The 27,989-nt window shown below is 36.8% G+C and overlaps 2 protein-coding genes across 2 annotated transcripts; one reads left to right on the top strand and one right to left on the bottom strand.

Annotated features, from left to right (window-relative positions):
* The first annotated feature begins 56 nt into the window (after window positions 1-56).
* Window positions 57-5,605, top strand: LOC131786339 (uncharacterized). Its single transcript, XM_059103380.2, has 5 exons — window positions 57-250; window positions 1,036-1,271; window positions 3,137-3,257; window positions 3,845-3,954; window positions 4,819-5,605. Exons 1-5 carry the CDS (start codon window positions 169-171, stop codon window positions 5,182-5,184), a joined length of 915 nt encoding a protein of 304 aa, XP_058959363.1. The 5' UTR covers window positions 57-168; the 3' UTR covers window positions 5,185-5,605.
* Window positions 5,606-8,241: 2,636 nt separating this feature from the next.
* LOC131786315 (hepatocyte nuclear factor 3-gamma-like) lies at window positions 8,242-9,684 on the bottom strand. The gene has a single exon (XM_059103356.2). The coding sequence runs from the start codon at window positions 9,542-9,544 to the stop codon at window positions 8,717-8,719; it is 828 nt and encodes a 275-aa protein (XP_058959339.1). The 5' UTR covers window positions 9,545-9,684; the 3' UTR covers window positions 8,242-8,716.
* Between the last annotated feature and the right edge of the window lie 18,305 nt (window positions 9,685-27,989).

The following is a 27,989-nucleotide window of genomic DNA, read 5'->3' as shown; positions in this document are numbered from 1 at the left end:
TGTTTTTTTCTCTAATGATAATTGTGAACATATCCATGCATGCCGAGCTCTTTAAATTTACCCCGTGGAGGTTTAGTTATGAAAGTTAGAGCGAGAGCGTTGTTACTATTTCTTGTTCGCATACGAAAGCAGACCTAATCCAGACTAGAAAGCAAAAACAGGTTGAAAATGAAGAACGAGCCTGTTTTAGTTTTCACCATTCTTCACATGTTATTTATGGACTCCTTAAACAACTGCGGAGCAGTGAGAGGTGAGTTCGACTAACGCCGAACGGTTTAAAGGTGTAAGAAACTTAAACATTAACCAAGGATGTCAACGGAATCAGTTCATATTACGGATAGCAGAGGTATTTTAAACCCACATAATTGCAGTTCTAATCAGCTAAACACGATGACTGTTAAGGTGGTCACAGCCATCAATTCCATCAGGTAAAACAGATACGCCAGCAAATTTGATCTATAGGCGTCAAAGTGACGTGAATTCTTTGGGATACTAGAGAAATGAAAAAAACATGGAGAGTGAATTGACAAGTCTATGGCTGGGAGAGTCTATGTTATTCCCAAACTAACATCTCTCTACATGTTGTCATCACTTCTCAAAGTTACTTTACAATACACGACGTTTATTTCCTATGCTAGATTTACATTCGTTGATGATTTAAAGTTTGGATGTTAATAAACTCGGTACATTCTTTTTAAACCTTTTCTGGTAATTTTTGCAAATGTCTAGGCAGTTTGAAGGTTCTCCTTCGCCGTTTCAACGCCTCGGTTAACATAAGTTCATAAATAAAATGAAAACCGAAAATACTCGAAAATAATGCATGGTATTTTGAAGAAAGACAATATAACAAAACACCTGCCATTTCACACGTTTTCATACGCACGTCGATTTTTTTTCCCAAAATGAGTTTTGATGTTCCACCACGGATCAATTTTCTATAAATTGGTGCCACCAGACCAAACTAAATTAGAGTTAGAATGCCTCGATATGTTTAATTGTCGAAAATGATGCGAAAACTTTCTACTGTCTTTGTAGGTTGCAGACAAATCGTTTTTGAGCATCGCTGGAAAAATAAGGCTTTGCAAGGCCACACGCTAAGAACCGTCAGAGCAAAAGACAATGAAGATTGTAGATTGAAATGTTACCTGGAGGACAACTGTGTTTCAGTTAACTATGCGTCTACAGGGAAATGTGATCTTAACAACAAAGACCATACCCAGAAGCCAAACGATCTAGAGGATGTGATTAACTACACCTATTCATTCATAGAAGTAAGTTTAACTTATAAATGATTTTGTTTATAGAATTGTCACTTAGTTTGCAACATTTGTTAAGATGGCTAAAAACTCTTTGATGGATCAATAAATATCACAATCAATTTTCGCCTGTTTTCTTGAAAATAGTGTGAAAAGAATGTCAACTTATCTATCATACATTTTGATCAATTTTATGACACATTAGGTTACCATAGAAACAGTGCCGACATCGATATGCCTATCAATCAGAAATGGTCCTAATAATCTTAAATTTTAAATCATTAAATTGCAATTACTATACTATCCTTCATTTTCTACCAAGCTGGAAAAAAATATGTATATAGGTTTAAAACCGCTCCATTTCCTTGGTCGAGAGGCCTAGAAATCTTCAAACTATTGCCATACTACAGCAGGGGCTTGAAAATTGCCACTGACAAAGTGTGAGAAACGTGCAAAGAAAGAAACGCGCAATTAATACATAAGTTGTGGTCTACTTGTCGACTTGGTCCAAGTCGACCTCGCTTGTATATCAGGAAAACCTAATAGTCAGGTTTGTTGAATTTGTTAAAGTTCGCTGCCAAATTACCGGACTTTTGACCAGAAAATTTCAGCTGATTAAAGATTCCCTCTCAGTAACTCAGTGCAGGTATTCCTATCATTGAATCTATTGTGAGATTTAACTGACGGCTCTGTTTAATCATCTCCACGCTTCCTCAAAAGTAGGTACCTTCATAAGTTTGCTTTTAAGTTATGAGTAGGTAGTAAATTCTCGAGTCATATCACTCTGATCACATATCACTCTGATCACTCAAATCCCAATCAGAATTCTACTATCTTTTTTCGGAAGCAGCCACTCTGGCATAGTAATGAAGCGATATTTTAGAGTTAATACGATTTCAAACCTTAGAGCACTTTTCCATTTAGCCAGTGTTTTATAACAAAAACTAACACAACTGCAACAGCCAATCAGAGCAAATAATTAAATTTACAAGGAGCCAATGAGGACTCAAATAACAACAAGTAACCTGCCTGTGGAGCAGTAAAACGCGAGTGACGAAGGTGTGATTGATTTTAGTTTTGACGGAACTGATTGGTAGAGAGAATGGCGCGAGTTTTTTGGACCAATCGCAGAGCAAAGTGAAGAAAAATCAACGCAGTCGAGGATTACTTTCCACACAAACTGTTGAGTTAATTAGTCCACCGTCAGGAATCGGATGCTCTATCAGTTCCGATTTCGTTATCAGTAGCTGTAATGAGCTCCAGGAAACACGATAACGAGCTCTGTCATTACTAGGACCATAATTGACAAACATTCAGCATACACTGGTTGAAATATCGGACGTGTCCCGGCTGTCACGGAAGCTCTCATTGCTTAGTCTCTGCACTATCAGGGGCTACTGAACAGGTTTAATTCTAGCGATATGTTTAGTATCAGGTGCCAAGACATGATGAAAACAGTTTTTAAGGCAATCCAGTTTGAAACGATGTCGAAGTACATACGTGGTCTTTTTCTAATGGGAAATACTGAACGCAACCTACAAGGATCAAGGAAACTTGTTATCCCATACGTTAACACAACCACTTATGGTCTTCATTCCTTCAGATACACTTCTGCAAACATGTGGAACAAACTAGTAGAGGACCTAAGGTCATTAATTAACGTCTTTGAATGAGTTCAGAGCTAAAATATGCCAAATTTCTTTCGAACATTAATGCAATTGTTACTTATGTAGATAGTAGTTAATGTATTGTATATAACGTATGATTTTATTTTTATGTTTTTTCTCTTTCTCGGAGAAATTAGCTATACAGCTACTCTTGTAAATCCAAGGTGAAATAAAGGTGATGTGATGTGAAAAAATTGTTGTGTTCATCTACAGAACCCTTGCGCCAGTTCTCCTTGTCAGCATCCCAGTGTTCTTTGTCAAGCCGGTTTTACTGACCGAGGGTACAGATGTGTATGCAACAAAACAGGATTCGCTGGCGAGAAGTGTGAAAAAGGTATAGCACATTCAAGACATATTTGAAGAACGGAAAAACCATTACAGAAAAGGTTATGAGGACTTGAAAGAAAAAAAATTAGAAACTTCAATGTCTGACGCACGTAAAATAAAAATTGACCACTCTCTAAAGGGACTTTTCGGGGCCAATGTAAATATCAGTTCTGGTCATTCCGTTACAAAGTTGTTTCGCCGCAAGTCTAAATCAATTTTCGCAAAATCAAAAGTCCTTTCGTCATACACGTAGGTGGTTTCGCTCCAAGCGTGGGTGGTTGAACTTTTTTAGACACGACGGAATGTCTAGTTGCGTCGCAGACATGAAACAAGATTTGTTTAATGAAGTTTGAATTTGGTGTGAAGTTGAAGTTAAACAACTTTTGATTTGTGTCAAATGGCCTTCTGATTAGAAGCGAGTTGACTTCGAACTGTCAAGAGAAACGGCTTTGTGGCGAAACGACATTAAAAAGTTGGTATACTAATGGTAGGGGCCTTAACTCTGTTAACTCCAAACTGCAACAAATTTTCACTTCTTTAGAAACAGGAGTGACACATAAGTAAATGAACACAATTAACTTTTTATATCTATAGCTGTCCTCCGTATTTTTATCAAATCGTTCGGCACCAAAGACCGACCAGGTGGTGGGAGTATTTTTGGTGATACGGTCATCGAAGTCAACGGGATAAATCATCGCAAAAGGGTAAGTATTCTTGCGTTTGTGTTATGTTACCTAGTTCGCCTCTAGCAACTGAAACTCCCGAGCTTGATGCGATTTGGTACACTAGAGAGATGTTTCCTTGATACACTTTGACCGCGAGTTTCCATTCATTCCTAGTCTAGTCCGTCGAGCGGGAGAAAGTGAAAAACACAGACTTGCATTATTCAAACCGTAAGCGAGATCTGAAAGCGCGCTTGAGAAAGAGAGTCTCCGTACTAGCAGAGTATCCTTTCAAGATGAAATAACTAGACCTGAATTTCAAGCATCTGCGGAATAAGACGATCGATGATTGATCATTTTTTATAAAGAGAGAGAGAGAGAAAGAGAGAGCAAACGAGCTTTGCTATCTTTGATAGTTTTTCATCGGTCCCATCAATCACTCTTTCTACTGAGTGGGTACAGAGGAACAAAGGGGATGCATTATTACAACTGGGGAACAGGGGATAAATATTAAAAAAGTGGGAACAGGAGATACATATTACAACAGGGGGAACAGGGGATACAAATTACATCAGGGGGAACAGGGGATAAATATTACATCAGGGGGAACAGGGGATAAATATTACATCAGGGGGAACAGGGGATACAAATTACAACAGGGGGAACAGGGGATGCATTATAACAAGGGGAACACGGGGATGCATCTTCACAACCAAATTTTATTGCAATAATCCAAAGGGTAGTCAGACTAATCGAGGCACATAATTAGAAAAGGGCCGAAAATTTTAATGTGTTTGGAGCATTGTGAATTGGTTTTAATGATAATGTAAATGTACTGACGGAGTGATGTTGAGGTGATGTTTCACAATTCAAACATAAGTTAATGGAATGAATTCTTGCTTACAGAGAAGAGGTCACAACATCGTAACAGTTTATCCAGGCAACGGATCAATTCACGCGAGTGAGAGCTTCGACACCTTCGCCAGTGGACCGGCAACTGAAGACATGACCGCATTTATCAACAATTTACCGGAAAATGTAATGGTACTGATTACAGTGCACGATTCTGCAAATGTCGGTGTCATGAACACCATCCCAGGCGCTGAAAGTGCCCTGCGCAGTGTTGGAGCCGTAGACCCTGTGTTCACCCGGGTGCGCGAATCATGGCTGCTTATTGGTTACAAAGGTGCAGATAAGCCCACGTGGATTCAGCAAAGACACGCAGCTAGGAACCTGGGACCAGTTTCAATTGGAACTGAGATTATTTTCTAAATATATTCTTATTCATATGTAAGTGATTTTTAAGCAGAAAAAAAATTTCATATAAATAAGCTTCAAACGGTGCTGCATCTTTCGAATAAAATTTTTTAGAGCCCATAACGCATGGTCTGACAGCCGAACGCCTTTAAAATACAAGCGTTTTTGTTGAATAGGTTTCTCTTTCAAAGTTGCAATCACTGTGAGATTTCTATTAAAGACGCTTTACAAAGGATGAAGTGTAGGTTTTAGACCCTTAGTAGTTTGAAGAAAAAATATTTAGGTATATATGGTTAGTAAAGTTAGAATTTCAGGTAATGGTACGAAGCTGCAAGTTGTAAGTGGCATCGTTAATTCAGAATATAATGTTGTAGATTGTAAGATGTGTTATAACACTAAGTAAATGTAGATTCTGTAAATAATCTTATAAAAGAAATAAATAAAAGGATGAAGTGTAAAAGCCCTCCAAACGATTTTGAAAAAGCGATAGATGAGAATCATGTTAATATCTGATACCTGCTCTTTATAGTTAGGATAGAAATTGACAAGACTTCATTTTTAAAGTAGTTCTTGACAACGTCAACGATTGACCGTCTATCAAGAGATGTCAACATTTCAAAGCATCACTAAACATTCGTGAGGCCAAAAACGGTGCAAAAAAAGTGCATATCTCTCTTAATATGTGCTCATGAGTGACAGCTGCCGCTAAGATATCATAAAAAGTGAATTATAAAAGTTTTAGGATAGATGCCTATATCTATTATAATAATTTTCGAACAATTTTTGTGAGAAGTTTAAAGAACATGTCTGTGGTCGTTTAATTAAAAGTGCACATGGAGAGGATATAGATAGTGAAAATAGGACATCTTACTTTTAGGAAAGTCTATTTACGAACTTCGATCACAAATCCAATCAATAGATTCCTTCGTCAGGTACTCTGATGGAGTGATAATCGCTAACCTCCCAGTGTGAGTACTTCTGGAAAGGACACACTTATGTAAGGGGAAAGCAATTGAAACTACTACAAAATATGGCACAATAATTGCCCCCCTATAGTTCTGCCTCCTGCATGAAAGCGACCTCCATAACTACCATTTAAGGTGGTCGGTCACAGGGAGGCTGGCCTGTATTTCGGAAATTAAACCTCAATGCGGAAAGGCTGACCGTGAACCGCCCGTTGGTTTCCCTTAAAGAGGAAAGATGAAAAAAGGGGAGGTTGGGCCAAGTTTCCTGCGATAGGAAGTGAATACTGGCTTATGCAGCGTACTTTGTGAAAGGCCACTTAAATGTGTTAGTAATAGATTGGTCTGGAATGAATTTTCTAGACTTACGAGTAATTAAACATGTAGCAGATTCTCAGAGAGTTTATGATCTGGTTTCTGTGGTTTTGTTAGTTATATGCCATTGCTTTTGCTTTTCGTTCACAAGTCTTAAGGCCTTCGGTACTTCAAACTCTTGTTAAGTATCTAATACCCCACCCTTTCCCACCCTTTTCACGATCTGAAGTGGTGACCCAAGCTAATATTACACGACCTTTCAAGAGGGATTAAATAGAAAGTTTTCAATATTTCTTACAGAACTACTATGCGATATATCAACATAGAGTCTTCATGATCTAAGATTTCACGCGAAATAATACTTAGGTAACCGTTTTCTTTGCGAGTGTTAACGAGCTCATTAACTTAAGCATGCATGTAAAATGAAATCGATCTTTCTGAAGACTAAGGTTTGAATATTCTTTGGTTGTGCGGGAGGTAATTTACATCACGCAAGGAACCCGATGAATTAAAACCGAGTTTATTGACTGAAAAATATTTCAGGTGACAAACAACTTAAAATGACAAGGAGAGATAAGAGACTTCTTCATCCTACGACCTAAGAACCGCATCATCTAATAACCGTTTGCTAGTACACTAAACATTTAAACTAAGTGCATTCACCTTGAAACTAAGTTTTACTCGGTATGGTAAAATTTCAATACTGTTCCGTGTTTTGATGTCCCCTACAGGTCAATTCATATTGTTTTGAAACTCCTTTGTCAATCAAAACTACACCTGGGCATGATACAGGACCTTGTAGTAAGAACTAAGTTACTTAAGTAAGTAATTATCAACTATATGTTTAAAAGGTAACGTGAGTAGTCAATTTTGACTAAAAATAGTCTACTGATGATATTTCATGTCAAGACCGTAAACCGGTTTTTTAACAAGAGAAAATACATTGACGTTTTGAATGTCCGCAGTGTGCTGGTTTTCTAAGCTCAGCTGGAAACTAAAATAAACCACGTCTTGATTATAACCTCTTAGCAAGGACGAGGGGGTTAAATGAACAGGGCATCTTTATAAGCGATCCTTTAGGCCACATTACTTTAAGGATTACGATAAACTACTGACAGCTTCAGCTTATGCGCTTAGCCCTCTGACTTTCCTGTCGACGTAGCATTTCAGTTTCCTGTCATCTCATCAATCCTCTGAGCCAGTTGAAAAAAGTAAATCACAAAGCTTTAAAGGAAATCCTTCAAGGAAAGTGAGATACCTTAATCACCTAATCTCAAATTCTGCTAATTTAGAAACCTCGTGCAAGAAATGGCAATAAGAACGAAAACGAGGCTGCAGAAGTCACATTGCTCATGCGCATGGAGCTATACCTCTCAGATTCTTAGTTGACAGGAGAGATGGGGAAGATTATTGTCCAAAACCTTGGTGTTTGACGCGATAAAATATCTCCCCCGTCTTAAAACGTTTTCAAGAACACTATTCTGTTTAACATTGTAAAACTTCTCGACCAATGTTGATACATAGCTAGGTCTTCTGTTGATAAACTCGATTTAGTGGGTTGTAGTAATCTTTTTAAAGCTCTCTACAATTTTGCAAACTCTCACTTGGTTGGGAAATTAGCTAGACAAAAGGCTTTGTAAAGCAGAAAAGTTTATCCTTGAGAATAACAGGATAAATCTATGGTACCAATGTTCAAGAATATTCAACAGCAAAGCCTGTCATGTGTTCAAAGTCGCTTCATGTCTCTATTAGTGACTATATTGAACTCACTAAAAACAAAACAATGTCAAAATGCTCTCTGTTACACGTATTTTTTTAATTTTCTTTTCCCCATTCTTCAATACATAGCTCACAAGCTGTCAACCATGTAATAACATGATAATCTTAATTTTTTTTATAATACAAATAATGATTTCTAGCCTAGAATAGACCGGAATTAAAAGACAATACGCGTGATCGTTAAACTTACATAAACAAATGCAATTTGCGGTTTTCAAGTTGTGTTCATGAATTAATATCAATAGTACGCACGCAACACAAAAGTGCGCCGTCGATAACAGACTAAGAACGAAAGACGGAATGTCTTGTTCCAAATTTCCCTCTTCATACTTCATCATATTACTCCACCAGAATCTGGCAAACCTTTTTCTGAGATAATATGTAGCCTGAATTCTCTGAATTCAACTTTGTCAGATTAAAATTAAATTATCATAATCCAGACGTTAGATATAAATTATGTTCTCGCCCCTAATTCATCTCTTTGTTCTATCTTAAACTTGAGCGGAAAGTAAGCTTTGTACGTCAAAGCTACCTCTTCTTCGTTCTCTTTCATGCTCAGAAGAAGATTGTTCGACTGTTTCACAATCAATCTCTCTTTCTCTGTGTACGTCTCTTTCGTGTTGTTCATATCTAGGTGGAGATGTTTCCCTTTGAGCGAGCACACTCGGCTTTGGTTCTTCGCTAAAAAGTGCAAAGTAACGGTGTGAATCGCTTAGGAGTCGCTCTGATTTCAGATCCAGCTTGAGACATTTACCAGACCTTCTTCGGCGGTAGTCCCCATGTAAGAAATCTTCGTAGTACATAGGGCAAATCGTCCAGAAATGTCCCTTACCGTTTGGACTGCGACCAGCTTTGATAAAGCAGTCATTCAGAGAGAGATTATGGCGAATGCTGTTTCGCCATCCGCTTCCTTTGGTCCTGAAGTATGGATACCGTGTCAAGATATAGCTGTAAATGTCACTAAGGACAAGTTTCTTCTCCGGTGAGCCAAGGATTGCTTCTGCAATGAGCCCAATGTACGACTGGCTAGGTTTCTCGTACGACCTAGCTAAGGAACTTCCCGAGGGGAGGAAGAAACCGCAGCTTCCCAAGGAAGGAACTGTAGGCCAGAAGCTTGTGTAATCGAGCGGGGCGACGGCTGCTGGTGCGGGAGGACCGTGACAGTTCAGCTTGGAGTGTGGTAACCCCCACGAGTACCACGGTCCAAGTTCAAACGCTGTTGGAACAGCGCTGGGCCATGTTACTGTGCTCACAGATGGCACAGACGGAAAATAATCTGAGGCTTTCTCGTAGCTCGATACAGGACTAAACGCTGACATGGTTTTTCTGCAAGTGATTTCCTGGATGAACAAGCAATAACAGACAACTTTCAGTACAGATATCTCAGTCAAGTAGTGTTTAGACTGCTTTTCAAGGCACTGTAACGTTCGCTCTTAGCGCTTCAGTTTATAAACGCTCGGCCGGGCTATCACGTGACCGAGCCAATATGGCAACTTTCGAGCGGTCTTTTGTTCTTACGGAGAGGTGGATAATCGTGGGAATTGCAACATTACGACCACATGCGGAGAATATTTATAGCGTTTATATTTGAAGTGGGAACAAGAATGTGATCCCCGGGGTGCACGCATGGGTACCACTCAACATCCCCGTCAATGGAAAAACTCGGATGACAACATTTTTCAATTTAATTTTGTGTTTTTTACTTTTCCTAAGACGCAGATTAACACAACAGGAGTTTTTGAGAATTGTTTTGGCTGGCTTGCGTGTTTGTAGTCTTTGCCCCTATTTTCCGAGTAATCCCCCCTCGTGGGTAATCTATTTATCATTCGTAAGCAACATCACTAAACCGAATGCGATAAGTGCTTTAAAAAGTGTGTATATTTTGATCTTTTACTTGGTTTTATCCATTTAATTAGTGCATTGTCTAGAAAATTACAAGTCTGGCATTTAAATCCAGGAAACAAAGAATGACTTTTCGCACGTTTTTTCCGCGTTAATGAATTCTAGAAATAGTAACAAGGTTATTTTTTCTTGATTTCAAAATAAACGCCTAATTCATTGCCTTTAATTCTGTGTTATTTAATAATTTCAAATTTTCGTGCCCAGCTCACTACGTTAACATCGTTTTAATATTTAACGTTAAAATGATCTCAGAATTACTTCATAACTACGTTGTATATTATGAGACCGCACTCAGATGTCAGGAATATCCTGATCCAGCTGCGAGAGATAGTTAGAAAGTGCTTTCACTTTGTTGATATCTCCGCACGCAACAGGAACAAAGCGTTGCTCGGCTCGCATACGAATATTTATCAACCGAAAAGATAAATTTCGTGATGGCTGATAAACAGAATCCATGCGATGTACACTTCGTGAGAAATTAAAAAAAAAGGGAACATTCGGGTCAAATGAGAAATTTATAGACGTTCGTGTAGGGGAAAAAAGAAAAATCACGTACGCACGTCGATAAAAGATGATATTGGTAAACGATTAAAGGTAATATTTAGTTGGTATCACCAACACCATAAATTCAAAGTATGTCACGGAAGTTTACACAAACTAAACAAATCGATAGCATTATCGCGAGAGTAATTGCAGAATTGAAACTAAATAAACAGGTAGTCTAAATGTGAGATTTTGCCAGCAAGAATAGAGGATGAACACTCAATGAGAACATTTATTGCCCTTAAAACTAGTCAAGTTATTCTAAAGGTGCGCTGTTGCACAGTTTTGAAAATATTGGGTGTGATTCGAGTACGGCAAAAGAAGGAGTATTCTAAATTCCGGAAACCTGAGGCAAATATTGCTTCTTACAGCCCAAATGGAAGTATTTCTTAAAAGCTACCGGATATCAAAACTAAGCTTTGAGAGCATAAGAGTTCATTTGACAGCAGACGGTAAACCACATCGATTCCATTTTTGTCTTTAGGAAAGGCTTTTGCCATTAAGGCTAGGGAAAGTGAATTTAATGCCTTTTTGTTCTGTGGGCTTTGTTCTCTAATCATTAAGGCCTTAAAAGGGGATCGTTATCCAATTTTACTTATGTCACCAATATACAAAGTTGCACTGTCAGGTCACGAGAGCATCTCAATATATAAATTCTCCCACAAGGACTATAGGAACTGTACAGGGTCTTGAATGGAGAATTTGTATGCTTCCATCTGCTTTCACGGAGTACTTAAGTGAAGGGTTGATGCAAATACACAAAATTGACGTTTTCTTTCACGAATGGGCTTAGAATTGGTTGTTTGATTTACTGTCAAAAAAATATAATCTTTTCATCTGCAACTGTTTAGAATTATTGAATTTCAAATGCTTTCAGCCCCAATCTAGCCACAAACATGATGTAGAGTAAGTTTCAGGAGATGACAAACATGTTTTTGCAAGAACCTTCCATGGGGTGAGAGGAGGTCTTAGTTTTCTTTTATTCTCACAATATCCTCAACAAAAAAAAAACATACTGAGCTTGTTCCTTTTTCAGATATTGTTTTTTTGTACAAAAGTTAAGATCGGTTGGTTTAGATATCACATACCAGAGTTATATCGCAAATGCTTCGAACTAAAAGCAGTGCAAGACTAATGCAACTAAAAACAGTGTAATAATGCTACTAAATATTGCTGCATTGAAGTTTTTTTCTTCTAAGACGAAAATTTTTTCTGTTCCTTCATAACTGAAGCAACCACACTGAGCGATGGATCAATGTTTTTCATCTTACAGCGATTTGTTTACGAAGTAAATTAAACTTAGCTTAGCGAGGCGACTGTAGTCTGCTTCAATGAAGAGCGACAGTCATATCAAGTGGTTTCAAACATATATCTGACTTCATTTCATACGAAATAGTGCAGTTTTTTGATGAATCCGTTTCATTACAGTTGTCGCTCATAGCAATCCGTCGAATCTGGATGGGTCACCACCATGTCAACACGGGGAGCTGAATTTTCAGCCGCCTGCCCAATGCTAAGCCGGATAATAGCTTTCTAATACAGTACTCACAGGTTTATAAATTACCCATAGATTGTCTACAAGAAACTGTACATTTCGCAAAGAATCGATGTTTTAGGCCCAACAGTGATTTGTTTACGAAGTAAATTGAAGTTAGCTTAGTGAGGCGACTGAAGTCTGCTTCACTGAAGAGCGAGAGTTATATTAAGTGGTGTCAAACACATGTCTAACTTCATTTCGGACCAAATAGTTCAACAGTAGTCGCTAATGGAAATAACTCGATTCTGGTCAGGTACTGAATCGCTGCACTGAGGCTGGGAGATGAATTTTCAGCCGCAAGCGGTGAACTTAGGCAGGGAATTGTCTTCCAATACCATTTTTTCAAAAGGTTTGAGATAGGAGCAGCCATTTAATAACGTCCAAAAACCTTTACAACTAGGTTGCTCAAGGGGCTCCACGTGGTCTTTCCACTTCAGCAAGAATCCCCCAAAAAAGCATATCTCTATTCTAGATTTTTCCTTCTGCACGAATTAAAAAAAATCCCTGAAATAGGAAGTGTTTCAAGGCGTACGTTATGTTGGCGCACCCTTGAATTCAAGTATTTCGTGAGATCTAGAAGTGTCTTAAACGGATACTTCATGCACGACATCAACAAAATTGTTAAGTCATTCCATTTTTGTTCTTTTGAGACAGGGTATCGTTCTGTGCTAAAGAGCAGTTTGTTTTGGATACTGTTGCTATGTGGCATTCACTCAGTAAGTACGGAAACACTCTTCCTTTGAAGCTTAATATCAAATAATTTTCCAATTGTTTTAGTTTTTACGAGAAAACGCTAAAAATCCGGAAGAGAATTAAATGAAAATTGATTCATATAAAACAATATGGCTCATCTTAACAACACAACTGAGGATTGATTTTTTTCTCTTATCTCAGTCAAAACGTAATAACGTATAATTTGTCCTCAACTTTGAAAACATGACAATTAAAAAAAAGCAATGACCCTAAAAAGGAAGGATATCTTGTCATTAAGAGGACCATTTTTCATCATTTTTGACCATACATAAATCTATCATCAAATATGTCCGTGCAAATACTGACCTCGTATTTTATGAGTTCAAGAAAATCTAAAAAGCATTATTTTCATTCCGATCACAAGACAGGGACAAGCTTTTGAAATGAGTTGAATTCCAGGTTCAAGTAGGAAATACTCTTTTTGAAAAACAATAACAACAAGAAAAGCGACAACAACTGCTTCAAAAATATTTAGAATCGCTCGATTGATCAGATTAGAAGGCTGTAAACCTCGCGTGCTTCATGATGAAAAATAAATTGTCCTCCTTAAGTTCCTTTAAAAAATTAATCATTTGAATATTTCGTTCAAAGCAAATATCTTTTCAGAGACAAAAAATATAACAATCTCATGGCAAATATCACTTGGGCGAAACAAAAATAAGACAAATTACAGTTCAATTAGCAAATACGACTAAGTGTGTTAAAATTCAAAACGTTTATCAAACGAGTTGACTGGAATTGTGGGGTGACGAGTCGATGAACAAACTATTACGGTAAATTAATAGAAGAAATACAAAGATAAAGACATTTTACCTAGCTTAACGCGCCTTTACTGGTAGTTTCATAGCTTGCCCAAACCAAGAAGAATTGAATCGAACTTTGAACTGAGATAAACACCGAGAAAAGTTTCACCCATAGCCTTGACCGAGTTACTGCAACAGTGGTTTGCGAGCCTTTGACGAACCAGTTAGGTATGAAGAGTTAAAGAAAAGAAACTAAATATTAAATGGAGATACGATCAATTGTGAATTTATACTACTGAGAATAGTGGGCAATTTAGTTTAGCAGTTTCATTCTGTTCGGTAAGAAATCATAAGCCTAAAGTTAAAATGCACAAAATAGATTACAAAGCTGTAAAAAAAAAATTCAAAGAGTAAACGTCAATACAATGCTTAAAAACGCGATTTAAGTTATTTACAGTATTTTCGTAATTTGCGAGGAATAGATATTTCCATAATATTTGTTTTTGTGCCAATACCTAAAAGACGAAAAACCACAACTGCTCCCACAGATATAAATCAAACATTTATGGAGGTCTTCAATTAGAAGAATGACTAAGCAATAATGCAAATTTTGTTATCATATCCTATTAGAACCAATGCTCTCAATTTGTAAAAAGCAGCTTGAAAAGAAAAGTACTCGTAAGATTTTTTTTTAACATAGCCTTTTAAGAATGATATTTATATATTGAGTTGAAGTGGTTCGAAATTTGTGATTAAACAAACAGAACTATCATTAAGATTTTATTTTTGGAACAAAAATTTATGAAAGACAAAATATCTTGAAAAAATACCATTCCATTGAATATCATGCCGGCGGTTGTATTCTACTGATAAGATGAAAACAACTTGCCCGCTAGAGAGTGAAATTTATTTCTGAAAACCAAAAACCGAAGACAATTTCTCTGATGATAGATCAAAGAACTTTTGGTCAAAACGTAATGCAATTCTTCATAGTTCTGTTTCCATTTGAAATCAATATTTCATAATATGCACTCGCGCTTTAACTGTTTTGAAAATTCAGTTCAGACCACATTTTCCTTCACCAAATAGTTAAAAAGTTATCTTTGTGTGGCACATGAAAGCAGTCTAAAAGCCGTTACTATGTCTGTTGGCTAGAAGTGCATGGTTCACTTGTTGATAGATATTTATTAATATACTTCAAATAAACAAACATAATGTTGAATGAAATCCCCTATCACGAGTGTTGCGTAAATTCTTTCTCGCATTCCTGATCATAGATATTTTTAACAGACATTTAAAATATTGACTTATTGGCAAAATTGTGAAATGATTACTTGGCGAGTGTTGAAAGGGAGGAATTGTGGTTTACGATGTTTTAATAAACTGTCACTTTCCCCTTAATCTTTTCATTTTTGATGAAAAAAACAAAATGAATACTGTTTGATGAATAGTTAAAATTGATTTAAATAAATTCTTACGTAACGAAAATATAACTACAGCATTGCGTGATGGAGGCTTTTACGAACATGGAGAAAGATCCGCCAACTTTCTACAATCATCTCTTATAGGATATAGAGAGAAAATTTCATAGCTATACAAGATATCAACTAACCTCTATGGTTGAATCGCTTATTCACGCCGTACTCTTCTTGCCAGTTCTTAGTTAGGCTAAACTAAGCGAAGGAAAGCATTTGAAGCAGGACTTTCCCTGTCTAACCTTTTTGTAAAACGGCCTCTCAACCGATAGTGGCCACCATTGGCAATTTTATTTCAACGTTAAATTGTTTAACGATTTGCCCATTGTTTGATTTAATTCTTGTATGCAATATTTTTACAAAATGACGTTAAACATACCCTTTAAATGTATAGACATGATATTAAAGCATCTAGATCGGTAGCCGAGTATTTGATGAGTCAGTTTTCAATTGTAATGAGTGCATGCGTGGAGTGACAACTCAAAAACTGAAAAGACAAATGAAACGTGCAAGTCTTAATTGAATGCTATTTCTCAGTTTTGTACAAAAAGGTTCAGTTTAACTTAAAGCTCAGAAGCTTGTGACGAGTAGAATTCATTCCGATCTCAAAAGCGTAGACTTGGATGCTATCGTCTATCGCTAGTTGGTAAACATTTGTATGGAATGGATAAGTTGAAAGGAAAAGTCCATTTTTTTGTAGTTCTGAAAGAGTCAGACTTTAAGAGAGAGGCCGAGAAACTTGGGTCATGTACTGAAGAAAAAGATGCTGCAATTTTTATATTATAATGCATACATGAGGTATTTTGGGACATTAAGCAGTCTGGACGGCGACGTCTAGGAAGAGGTCGATCAGAAAGTGAATTTAACTCTTTGTTTAGAATTTCACTAATGACTGAATGTGATTACCGTCGCTTACGCAGCCAAACCTGAACAGCGAGAAGCGTTGACTTTCAAATGCATGGATATCTAATTCGCAGAAAACGCACATTTTGGTGATTTGATGTTATTGTTTTGCAGAAGATGGCCGAAAAATGTACCAAAAGCTAACGCCATTGTTCTTTCCAGTAGCCCTTCTGTTTTACCACGTTGTCGGTTAAAGTCACTGTCTTGGTTGACTTGTGTTCCCTATAATTGTTTCAAGCACAAAACCTCTTCTTCTTCACAAAATATCGTTGTAAAATAATTACAAACCGTGACAACAGCAAGCTGAGAGTAAATTGAAATTAAAATTCTCTACAAATCCAGAAACATTGGCCACGAAAGGTTTGCCATGCAGCTAAGAGCATAAAACTTAATTAAGAAACAAACTCATTCAACGCAAATTCACCATAACGAATGAGTTACAACTTTACTAATTACCTTCTGCAATATTCCGATATTTGTATTTACAAATAAACTGACTCACTAAGTGATCTACTGATTAACAAACCGATTGGCTTCAGTTTGGGTGACAGACAAACGGGCGAAACGACTTTGTAACGAACAAAACAAATGATCTGAGTCTCTCGCAAAGCGAAAAATACTAGGAGTTTGTGTAGATCAGTGTTGTTAGGTATCCCCGATTCGCACCAGGAGTGCGATTAGCTGGGCTTGTTAAACAAGTCAATATATTTGATAGAAACTGCATCAAAGAACCAGCTAGCTGTCTTCACGAAAAGCTTCTATAATTACAAAACTGTGGGTGGGTGAATCCATCTGAGGAGTTTTGGCGAGACATAATCACTTCTACACTGACGCAATTAGACAAGCTTAAGCTGGTCGTTTACGCATAAACGATATTTCGGAATAGCTTTCGTGATAAAAGCCTATAATCAAAAATAGAATTGATCTGAATATCTGCGAAACAATTTTTTATGTAAACCAAAGGTTAGAACTCATAAAATCTGAATATTACCATTGCTCAATCTCTGAGTATCAACAAACCCTTTTTTATTAGGAGATCTGATGGAGATAACCAACCTACTTTGCAAATATCAGCAAATCTGTTTTCCAGTATTCCCATTTTTATAAAGAAATAAAACGGCACAATTTTGGAAAAGGTATTGCAGGCTTTGAAGTAAACGAACATGGACGACAAACATTCATCCTTAGAGAATGGAATATATTATTGAAAAAATAAATATGATACACTCGTTCATTTGAGTCAATGATCTGATTTGAGTTATATTGATCTTGACCAGAATATTTATAATCAAACAAACACTGCCGCTGCATTTTCTTCCAATTCTTTCTACAGCCTAAATGAAACACTGAATATTGTCAAAAAGAGCATTTCCGACTCGTAGAACAGACAGGAGCGTTTAAGCTCTCTTCAGAGGTAGGCAATCGAAGGAAAGACAAAAAAAGACAAACAGCAAATGCCATGAAACGGAAAATTACTCCGGGAAACAGAGACGAAGCGAACACTCATTGCGTGTGAAACTTTGACGTCACTTTCAGTTCCATATAGTTTTCGCAACAAAGTAATATTGCAGTTTACACCATTACATTTAATTACATTGACGTCTTAAGCCTTCAGACTATGCGTGGTATTCAGCGGTAAGTGTTCTTACTATTAATTGACAGTGGGACGGTACCAGCTTTCAGCACGCGAACGTCATTCCCATGTAGATTAAGACTATGTGTCCGCAACAACCAAACCTCTGCCCGGCACGTTTTACAGCATAGAAATAGATACGTTTTCAAATGAAAAAGTTATAAATGATTAACTACTGACTCGAATGATAGCTTACAAAATCAAGTAGGCCATTCAGAAAGAAAACGACGTTTACATACTTAAAACTAAATTTAAAATATTGCTTCAAGACAAAGAAAGGAATAAGATCTGACTTGGCGTTTAGTTGTGCAAAAAATTCCTCTAATGGCTTTATGCAAAGAAATAATCTAACTGAGCAAAAAAATAAATTCTAGTAACTCACTGAACAGACTAAATTTTCACACTTAAGACACGTTTAAACGATCGAGAGAAGTATACTGTTAAGTGTATGGCATAACCGCCACTTAATTGAACCGTGTATCTGCTGAAATATTTTGCCACCCACATGGAAAGGTGACTAAGAAGTTCGTCTCAGATTAAGTAGCTGAGTGGGATTATAACTTGTCCACAGTTTGATGTTGTCCGGTGTGGGTGAGTTACTTGCAACTCTTTCCACATCAACACATATTTGTCTGTAAACTGTGGGCACTTGTGGAATTCAAGCTAAAAATGGGAAAACTTAATCTTGCCAGAGAGTCACGATAGGGTGACATCAAGATCAAATGGGATAATGTACGTTTGTGGACTTTATTTATTTGTTACGTAGTGAACTAAATGTTTGAAAATATCTCGACAGTCAGGTAACAATGCTAAGGGTAAGGAGGGTTAAATTTTGGCCATTTCACGGCTAACTGCTCATTTATTTCCGTTATGTTTAACAGAAAAATGTTTACGTTTTTCGACTGACGGTAAAAATTTGTCAGTTTTTTACGTCTGAAAGCTATTTTTTTGCCATTTTATAGCTAACGGTTAACCACATCGAGACCTACGATAAGCAATAGCATATATCCTATATCTTTCTACCATGATCCTTAGACTTTTTAGTTTCACTAAAGGCATGAAAAATTTATCTTAAGGAGTAAAATTCTATTGAATTTTGAAAAAAAAGTATTAGTCTTATAGAAAAACAAATCATTAGACGCCTGTAAACTGACTTTTTTTCGAGCTGTTGATGGGGAAGGTCTTAAGTGACCTTCATTTGACTTTACCAGAATTATCATTTCACCAACCGGAGCAGATGCAATTTTTGACGAAGCAAAAAGGCTTGTTGTGTCATTTTTTCTGTCTACAACACTCTTTCTTTTATAAATATAATTCAGGCCCATATTACGCTGAGTCGGTTTAAACGTGTTCCGCACATACCGATTTTGCTCGGAAAGTTGCTGCGGGTTCTTAATAGAAGTGGAAAATGTTGAGGGCAAGAATTCATTTAATTTTAAACTGGTATTGAATTTCTGGATAATTTGTCCCTAAAATTACCAAACGTTTACTCTTAAATCAACAGAATGAGTGTAGGAAGGTTGTTTAAGGTCAGCACCACGAATAGCGAACAGGTCTTTGGAAGACAACGCATGAATATAGCGAACTTTTTAGCAAACAATTTTACCTCGTGCGACAAGAAAGGCTAAAAAATTATAGCAGTGTGATTAAAGGGTACACAGAGTTAATTTTGCAAAAAAAAAAAAAAAAGAATCGAAAACTGCGCGATACCAATCACGTGACGCCAGAATTTCCATCCTCTATAGTATCTCTCACTTATTCCAGTTTCAGCACTCTTTAGCCGCATGTTTAAGGACCTCAAGCCGAAAGTTGTGCCTCTAATCATGCATGTACCACGATAGTCAACCGCTAACAAGAGGATGTTGCTAATTTCGCTCGGGAAACTTGCAGGGATTTTACAAGTTTGAAAAATAATGTTGAGGTTGGAAATTCTTAAATGTGTTTGTAAACACATGATCAAATCACTTTCGTTGCCTTGCGTTATCTATAAAACTAATTGATAGCCAAACACTCTCTGACAACTATCCGTATTACGGCTAACAATTTCCTCAAGTCCCTTTGCACGAGACAAAACGGCAGTGAGGTAAAATGCTTTGAAACTTACCAACTGTAGAAGTCTCAGTTTGGAAGGTTAAAATTGAAGTTCATCCAGGGAAATGAGAACTGTACTTGCGCTCAACGCAGTAAATAAGTGGAACTGGTAAGGACGTGTTTGATGTCAGTTTTAGTATTGCAATGACAGTGCACAATGTTACTAACACACGCAAACAAAGCTGAAAGACAAAAAGAATATCATAATAAACGGTTCAAAGCTTTCAACCTCTGCTCTACTCTTGAATTAATGACATTTTAATAATGCATGACGCAGTAATATCGCTGATCATTTGCCATGTCATGCTGGACAAATAACAAGTTACCGTTAACAATACCAATTAAAAAAAAATCACCTCAACAGGGAATTCGTTGAACATTCCCTGATAATAACCTAATAAAAGCCGTTGCAATATAACAGAAGTTTTTTTCCCTTTTTTTTCTTTTCCTTGTATCAAATTTCTTCGGCCATACCTTGGAACACCACGAGACGTACGAAGTAGAGAATTCAACTGAAATAAACAAGTTCATTGACTTCCTTAGAGTGTGTGTTATTTTTGGTCGCATAGCAGATTCGGAGGAAATAACAAAAATATTTTTACGCTCGTTGACTTTTGCACGTGCCTTCTGAGAAGGTATGAGCCGTGAGCTATTTTGAAATAAAACACTATTCTTCGATGACTGCGCATTAGTTTAAAAACTGTGTTTTGGTGCCGTTTCTGTAGATAGACACTAGAGACTATTCAAACCGATAGCGTGAACAAATGTATTTTAACAGCCAAGCAAAGGACCAAAGTACAAAACGGAAAACAACTAGACAGTTACACCATTGCCTTTAATAGTAGTAGCAGTAGTAGCTTTCTAGAACTTTAAGCTACTAGTAACTAACCTCCCCCGCCACCACCACCCCCATCTCACCTTAGACACAAACTGTACGACAGTAGGGGTTTTGTCATTCACTTGGGCTAGCTACAAGCTAATCTCTTTGCTCAAAATATTTTCCAGTACCCCTAACTGAAAGCATTTATTAGTTTGCATTGTAGGTGCTATGGGTGTTGTTTCCTAAAGAGCAGATAAAGACGTACTGAGATTAAACATTATTTTGAGTTACAATCCTCTTGTAACATCACGCATTTCTGACAACAGTAGAAAGCTTTTCTCCTTTTTTTTCCCTTCAATAAGCACAGCCGACAGGAAATTGATTTTACTGTAGCGAAAATGCTTGAGCAATCTGTAGTGTAGAATACAGTTCCTGACTATAGTTCATTGTGCAAGAAAAGGTCACAAAGAACGAGAAACAAAAGAAATGAAACTGAGAAAGAAATAAATAAAGTCACATTTACTCTATTAACGATAACTTCAAAACGCTAAACAATGGTAGAGACAGCACAAGATCGTTAAAAATGAATCGTTTTGCAACAGGGAATTAAAATAAGGACTTCAAATGCAAGTATACCACCAGCCTAACTCAACTGCATAACAATGCAGTAGTAAGACCATCCGAATAGTTTTTACCATAGCATAATAATTTTGTCCTATGTCGAAGGGAAGGAACAAGGAAAGAGGAGGGGGAGGTGGGAGCAATTAGACTTTTTACAGTATTTCCTAGGGTTCATTTACAGGAAGGGAAAAATACACCCACAGAAATGGGGCCTAGATTTGCTTTTGGTTTAGATTAGTTTACAAACGATGCCTACTGGTGTTCCGCAGTTCACACATAAATGTCAGAGGTAAAAGACCACCGTTTGCCACCAGTATGTGAAAACACTCGCAAAACTGGTGGTAAATTACGTCATTCTTAGCGACACAGTCAAATCAGAAGAGATACACCGACAAAAACAACAAGCATCCACCTACTGGCCACTGACCCACAACATTTAAAATAGACATATCATACAATAAAGCCCTCGTGCTCTACAGCCCTTACTTATGTATTTCGCTTAAAGACCTTTTTCCTCTCGATTTCATGTTAAAGAATGTAAGTAAAGGCAACTTGAGTAGTTCTTTTAGAACAGAGTTTCTGCTCTGGTTAAAAACCTGGAATAGATGTACATTTGCTTCGGGTCATCATCGAAATTTATGACATCCATGGACAGGTAATTGCAGTTGGCAACACAAGGCAGCATCATGCAACCACTCGGTCGTCGTCATAACAGGTATCTCTCGAAACTATAATCGCAAAACTGTATGTGACAATTCCTTCTGTTAAAATTCACAAATCAGCATAGATGGATTATGCGTGATTTTCAACATGGTATTAATACGTTTCCTTCACATTTGTTTTTAAGACGTGAGTATGTGATTTTTGAAAACGGTGTAGTACCATTGAAATGTCACACCTTACATGTTAGCAGACAGGGATATATTTCTTTGCGGATTCAGAAAAGTTTGAAAAAATTTAAAATTTCAGCGTTTGACCTCCTTTTTATTGACTAAAATTAACGGCACTTCAAAGACAAGGATTTATTCCATATAAAAAACGTGCCATGTATCTCAAACGAATTTAGTCTTGATTTTGAGCTGAGACAGCTAGCTAAAAAAGATGCAGATCAATATCTTGTTACGATCGACCTTTTGTCTCATTTATTCTAAAGAAGACTTAATCAAAATAAAAAGTTTTCCTGAAAGAATGGTTCATTTTAAATAAAAAAGGTTACATCTGAATATGAACTAGACTAATTATGAGTCACTAACTAATGACCGTCCTCTGTAGTAACTGGTGGTTTTCGACAGCAGTAATTGACGTGAAAAACAATAGCGAGGGAGCAACTGATTTAAACAGTCACTGGGTAATTTTCAAAGGATGGGTTGAGTCCAATTCGGTTTGTACTCATATGAGTGATTCACTAAATCGGACGATGGCAAAGTGGGAGTCCGTTTTGTTCATCTTGAGTATGATTACAGCCGGAAAAGAATTAGACGACACGATGTCCTGTTGCAAATTAATCAAAACTATGACAGAATTGACAAAACAACCTAGCCGTTGGTTATACGTGTTCATACAAAAAAAGCAACAATAAGAACAACAATATTAAACCAAAACCAATACACAACAACATGACGGGATACCTGTCAACCCAAAAATTTTTTTTTTTTTTTTCCGGATGGCATGACGTGCTAACTGTCCCTACTATACTATCCAATTACAAGCATGACGCGTTACACACTATCCTATAACCTGTTCAAATCGGGTCTGGTGAATACCCAATTAACATTCGATATATGTTGTTATAGTTTTGATTAAAAGTGAAAGAGTACACAACATGACAGTGCCTCAGAAAGTTACCCTGGGGGGGGGGATAGCATCAGAGGAGAAGTGAGTAGAAAGTAGGTCATACTAGATTTCAAAATTCAGAGTGTAACTCTTCTTCAAACAGTAAAGATTTGGAAGGAGGTAATGAAAGTAGAAACTAAGTTATTGTTCATTCATGAGCGCTATGATTTCTTTCTCTTCATTAGGATTAATACGTTTTAGGTCAACAAACAGACTTTATTAATTAGAAGTTGACGTAATTGCCATGGAAATAGGGCCGTATATTAAACAGCGTCGTTAGAGTTCACGAAAGGGGGTCATTCCAGCTTCAAGAGAAATACTGTGTTCCAAATCGCTTCAAAAAATAGGGAAGTCTCAAAAACTGTGAGAACTTTAAAATACATATTGTAAGTTTTACCGAGAAGCTAATATAGAATATTGTTGCATAGCTCTCCAGTAACGGCAAAGTCAAACTTAAAAAATGGTTTCATGATTGAAGCGCTTTGCGACTTGTTGACCGTTGCTATTGAATGTCAAAATAATGATAATGAAAGAGTATCCTTTTAGCAGTGTCCTTCGGCTCAGAACAACTCCGCAGGCACAAATTGAGCCTGACAAAAATATGAGCAGTCATATTTGGATCAAATGGATGACGACCTCCACCAGATCGATCCTTTAACTTACTAAGTCGGCTCCGATGACTATTTTATCCCTGAGGAAAACTATACAAATTGAATACCCTGTGGAAAACTTTCTTAGTTTAAACAAAACTGTCATCCTTCGGAGAAATGGCTTCATATTGGTATCAGGGAGAGGTTACAAAAGAATCTAAACAAACAATTCGTTATCTATATTGAAAACGGAAGTGGAGTTATGATAAAATATCATCCAGGATCATCGAAGCTATCGGTCTTAAAATGACTAGAGTTGATTGCACTAAAGTAGTCACGAGACTATTTTGGACGTACACAAGCCGGTGAGCTTTATGGCAATGTAAGGGTTTCATAGCAGATGGGTTGTGTATGATCCTGGTAACTGCATGCAATTTAAGAAACAACGTTGTGGTCTTTTTATTTTCAGAAAATAAATAGAGAATACAAGGTTTAATAATATATGCTTGGGCGTGATGTTATTTTGGTTTCTCACACTAATCTGCTTTCAAGCCAATTTTTAAATAGTGCATTGTTTAACGTAAAAAAAAAAAAGAAAATGATGGGTAAGAGAGCGAAGACGAAAATAGGATCAAAGCTAGCCGCGAAATCAAGCCACCAGCGGACCTCTAGTCGCTCACTGAGAAACGTAACTCTTAAATCTTTTAATAGCGATTGACACGCTGGAGCCAAGTTTGCCGTATGAATGCAAGTCAGTGGTCTTCGTAACTGCAAAAGGGACATCAGGGACTTGACACTGACTGCAAGCAAAAAACTCAATGAATAACATCTAACCCGGTAAATCGGAAATGCAAGTTGGAATGAGTTGTTCGCCAAAATGTATCTCCCACTTATAGAATAGGTGAATTGTGATATAGTGTTTGTTTGGCTCAATAATCCATGTGATTAATTGGTCATGTTTCTTTCGGAGCTTAAGACAAAAGGCATATGTGTATAAGTCTATCAAATGGGGTTTAGTACTGTAAGACTTCCACATGCACTCAGAATTTCTTCACTTGAATAATCTAAGTTATATTTTCAACAGTACAGAACACGGAACAGCAAAATGGCATAATCTGACTATTGTTCATATCAATTGTGATGGCAGCACTCAGCGCTTACCGACGCTCTATCCATGGGAAGAAAAGACATTAAAGAACAACTTATTCAGTTCTTAAAGTAACACTCACAAGCTGGCTATAGCGAAATTCCGTTTAATCCAGCAAGTGGCTATTTTGATAACTAAGTGTTATGTTTACTCTAGTTTTTATCTACCATTCACTTCAACTCTGACATCTGACTGATGCTTTGGTTGAATTCCTTTAAGACATTTGGACTCAGTGCCAAGAAATTTTGTTGGTGGGTCTTTACTTCTAATTATGATAGAGGTCAACGTATTTCTAAGATTTAAATCTAGGAAACGACGCTTTTAAAATATTGAATTCATTGCCTATTTCGAATTTTTTCCATTTCAACGCAAAATTTTTTTCCTTCAAAGTTTCTACGGTTCTCAATAGGTAAAATACTTTTAAAAAAACTAAGTAACACTCTTTAAACGCTTCCGAAGGAAAATAAATGAAAGAATGTATTATTTTCCAGGATTAAAATGTGCAAGTAAAACATATTTTAACTTACGGCTATATTTGATGAAGCATACCTCGAGTCACTTTCGGTGTTTCATGCAACGCAATTCACTTCAGTTCAGAATGAGGTCAGAAAGAAATGTCTCGCAAAATAACTCAATCCAATTGCAACGAAACACTGAGCCCAGTAACATGTTGTCTCTAAATACATTGTTAGATAAATAGGATCGAAGCGGAAATTTTATGAAATGTACCTAATGACAGATCAAAAGAATAGAGATCAAACTCGTACGCAAAGGAACAAATATTTCTTCCTTTTGTGAGAGATAGACAATTTCGATCGCCACATCAAACTCCCCGCATTGGACACGCATTAGCACTATTTGAATGGCATTTTTGTTTAGCTTTATTTACTAGAGGTTTATTTAAACCATAGACTTGAACTCTTCATAGAGCGAGTTTGTGGTGTGTTTTAAGGAGCCTTAAGGAAACTAAAAACATCATTGTATGAACAAGTTATGGCAGACAGATTGTTTTGCGTAAACAAAACAAATCTTCAAACAATTGAACTCGGCTTGAGTGGAAGAAAACAGCTTGGTTGTCCAAATTCCATTTTCAATCGTGAACTTGCTCACTAAAATTTAGTTATCTAGTGAATAGTATTTGGAAATGGAAAAATCTGTGCTAGTTTGGACTTACTGCTGCACAAGTTGAGCATGCTAATATGGCGGCCATAAGGCCATCACTGAAAACAACAAACCATACTTACAATAAAACGATTTTCCACTTCAAAACGCTCAGGCTACAGATTTTGATTTCAAAAAGTAAAATGCGCGATAAATATAGAATGGATAAAAAGGGTAAAAAAAAAAAACAAGTTTTCTCGATATTGAAATGGGCTGTATCAACTAAATTTCAAAACGCCTACCTATTCTAATCTCAAACACTACGCCCACACCCTCAAAATCCTGCTAATGGATTCCCCAACGACTACATCGTGGATTTACAGTTAATATTCTCAACTTTCATCGGCTAACAGTTGAGACATTTTGAGGATGTCATCTTCAGAAAAAAAGCGATGCACTCTATGAAAGTAAAGGTAAAAAGACTCGCCATGTTTTGATATTGAATTGCTCAGGGTTCCTCATCAAGCATACCATTGTTGTGACCTAACCTCTAAAAAAAGAGATGTTCTCACCTTTTTCTCAGTGACGGTTCTAGATTTTCAACTTGCAATATTGTTTTACAAGGAGATCGTAAATCGGCGGATTGTGTATGGACCAGAAAAAGAGAGAAAACAATATCCAACGACCTCATTTGCTTTCCAAATATATTGACCGCGGTTCTTTTTCTAGACACGAAAACTATATACTAAAACAGAGATGAAACCAATCGTGAAAAAAATAGAGTCATTGTGACTCAACTGACAAGGTGTGTAAAATTCTCAATTACTCAAGAAAAGTCACATGCCTCAGGAAGGAAACAGGAAATTGAATGCATATTAGAGTCTGAGGTTTATCTAGAATAACATTTTATTTCATTCGCCTCAAACACGTTACAAGGAATTATGTTGTCGCAGGGTTATATGTCACATTTAACTCCGAACGAGTATATTCGAGTGAATATTAGCGATTTTATATTGATGCATTTTGGGGTGGGCACTCAGGCAAATAAGTAGAAGACTCGAATCAACTTAAATTTCCAGCAATATCAAGGAAGACACGGCTCAATATTTATTTACCACGTCATCTCCCATTTCTTGCTTTCGCCATATGATGTCATTAAGCTCACTAAAAGTCATTGTGTAGAAAAAAAAAGCCTAAAAGTGAACTGATATGAGACATTTTCTTGACATATAACGTATTACAACTAACGTTTCAACGCTGAAATTTGGTAATATTAATTAATATTTCCTGTTCACGCGACCGTTGAACGTAAATTAGAGCACCTCCATTGTTCAAATAAAAATAACAATAATCTAAACAAAAAAATAACCTTTTAATCTATCAATATTCAGCTTTTTTCCTGTCTGAATATTGCTCTCAAATTCAAAACTTTTTCATCGTCCTAAAAAGTGACCATTAAGAAAAAATAAAATAACAATAAAATATTACGAGGCTTTCAGCATCAATATGGGGTGTTAATTTCCTTTTGTCATGTGATACATAAATTTAGAAATGTCTAGTCATAAATTCAAAGCATGGATTACAACTTTTAAAATACTTCATTCACACCAGAGCTAAAACACGTTTTCAAGCTATATTGCCAAACACGGTTTGAAATGTCTTTCTTGATAAAAGCCGATTAAACTGATGTTTGTCGACTTCAGTTTGGTTACTTGAACCCTTTATAAAGTCAGTCTTTCAGTTTCTATTGCTGATTTTTATTAAGTCAAAACCGGTGTTACTAAACATGTTTTGCATGATCTTTACCCGATCTTATGTCCGATCTAATGTCCGCCAAGAATAAACGGAAGAATGTTGATATGTAGATAAAGGTAATTAATATAAAAAAATGTTCTCACAAACTTGCGGGAAATAATTTCGACAGCCGATTTTGACAGTGATTTCCAGCCAACCTTGGGTCAAGTGTCCTTAAATGGCCTAATAAAACGAAGTAATCTTTTTTAAAAGCGTAATTTAGTTTTATCAGCTGAGTTGATAACGAAAATTTGCCACCGTTAAGAGTTTCGGTGGGA

This window comes from Pocillopora verrucosa, chromosome 1 (assembly GCF_036669915.1).
Source record: "Pocillopora verrucosa isolate sample1 chromosome 1, ASM3666991v2, whole genome shotgun sequence".
Lineage (NCBI taxonomy): Eukaryota > Metazoa > Cnidaria > Anthozoa > Scleractinia > Pocilloporidae > Pocillopora > Pocillopora verrucosa.
This window is presented reverse-complemented; position numbering and strand designations above follow the sequence as displayed.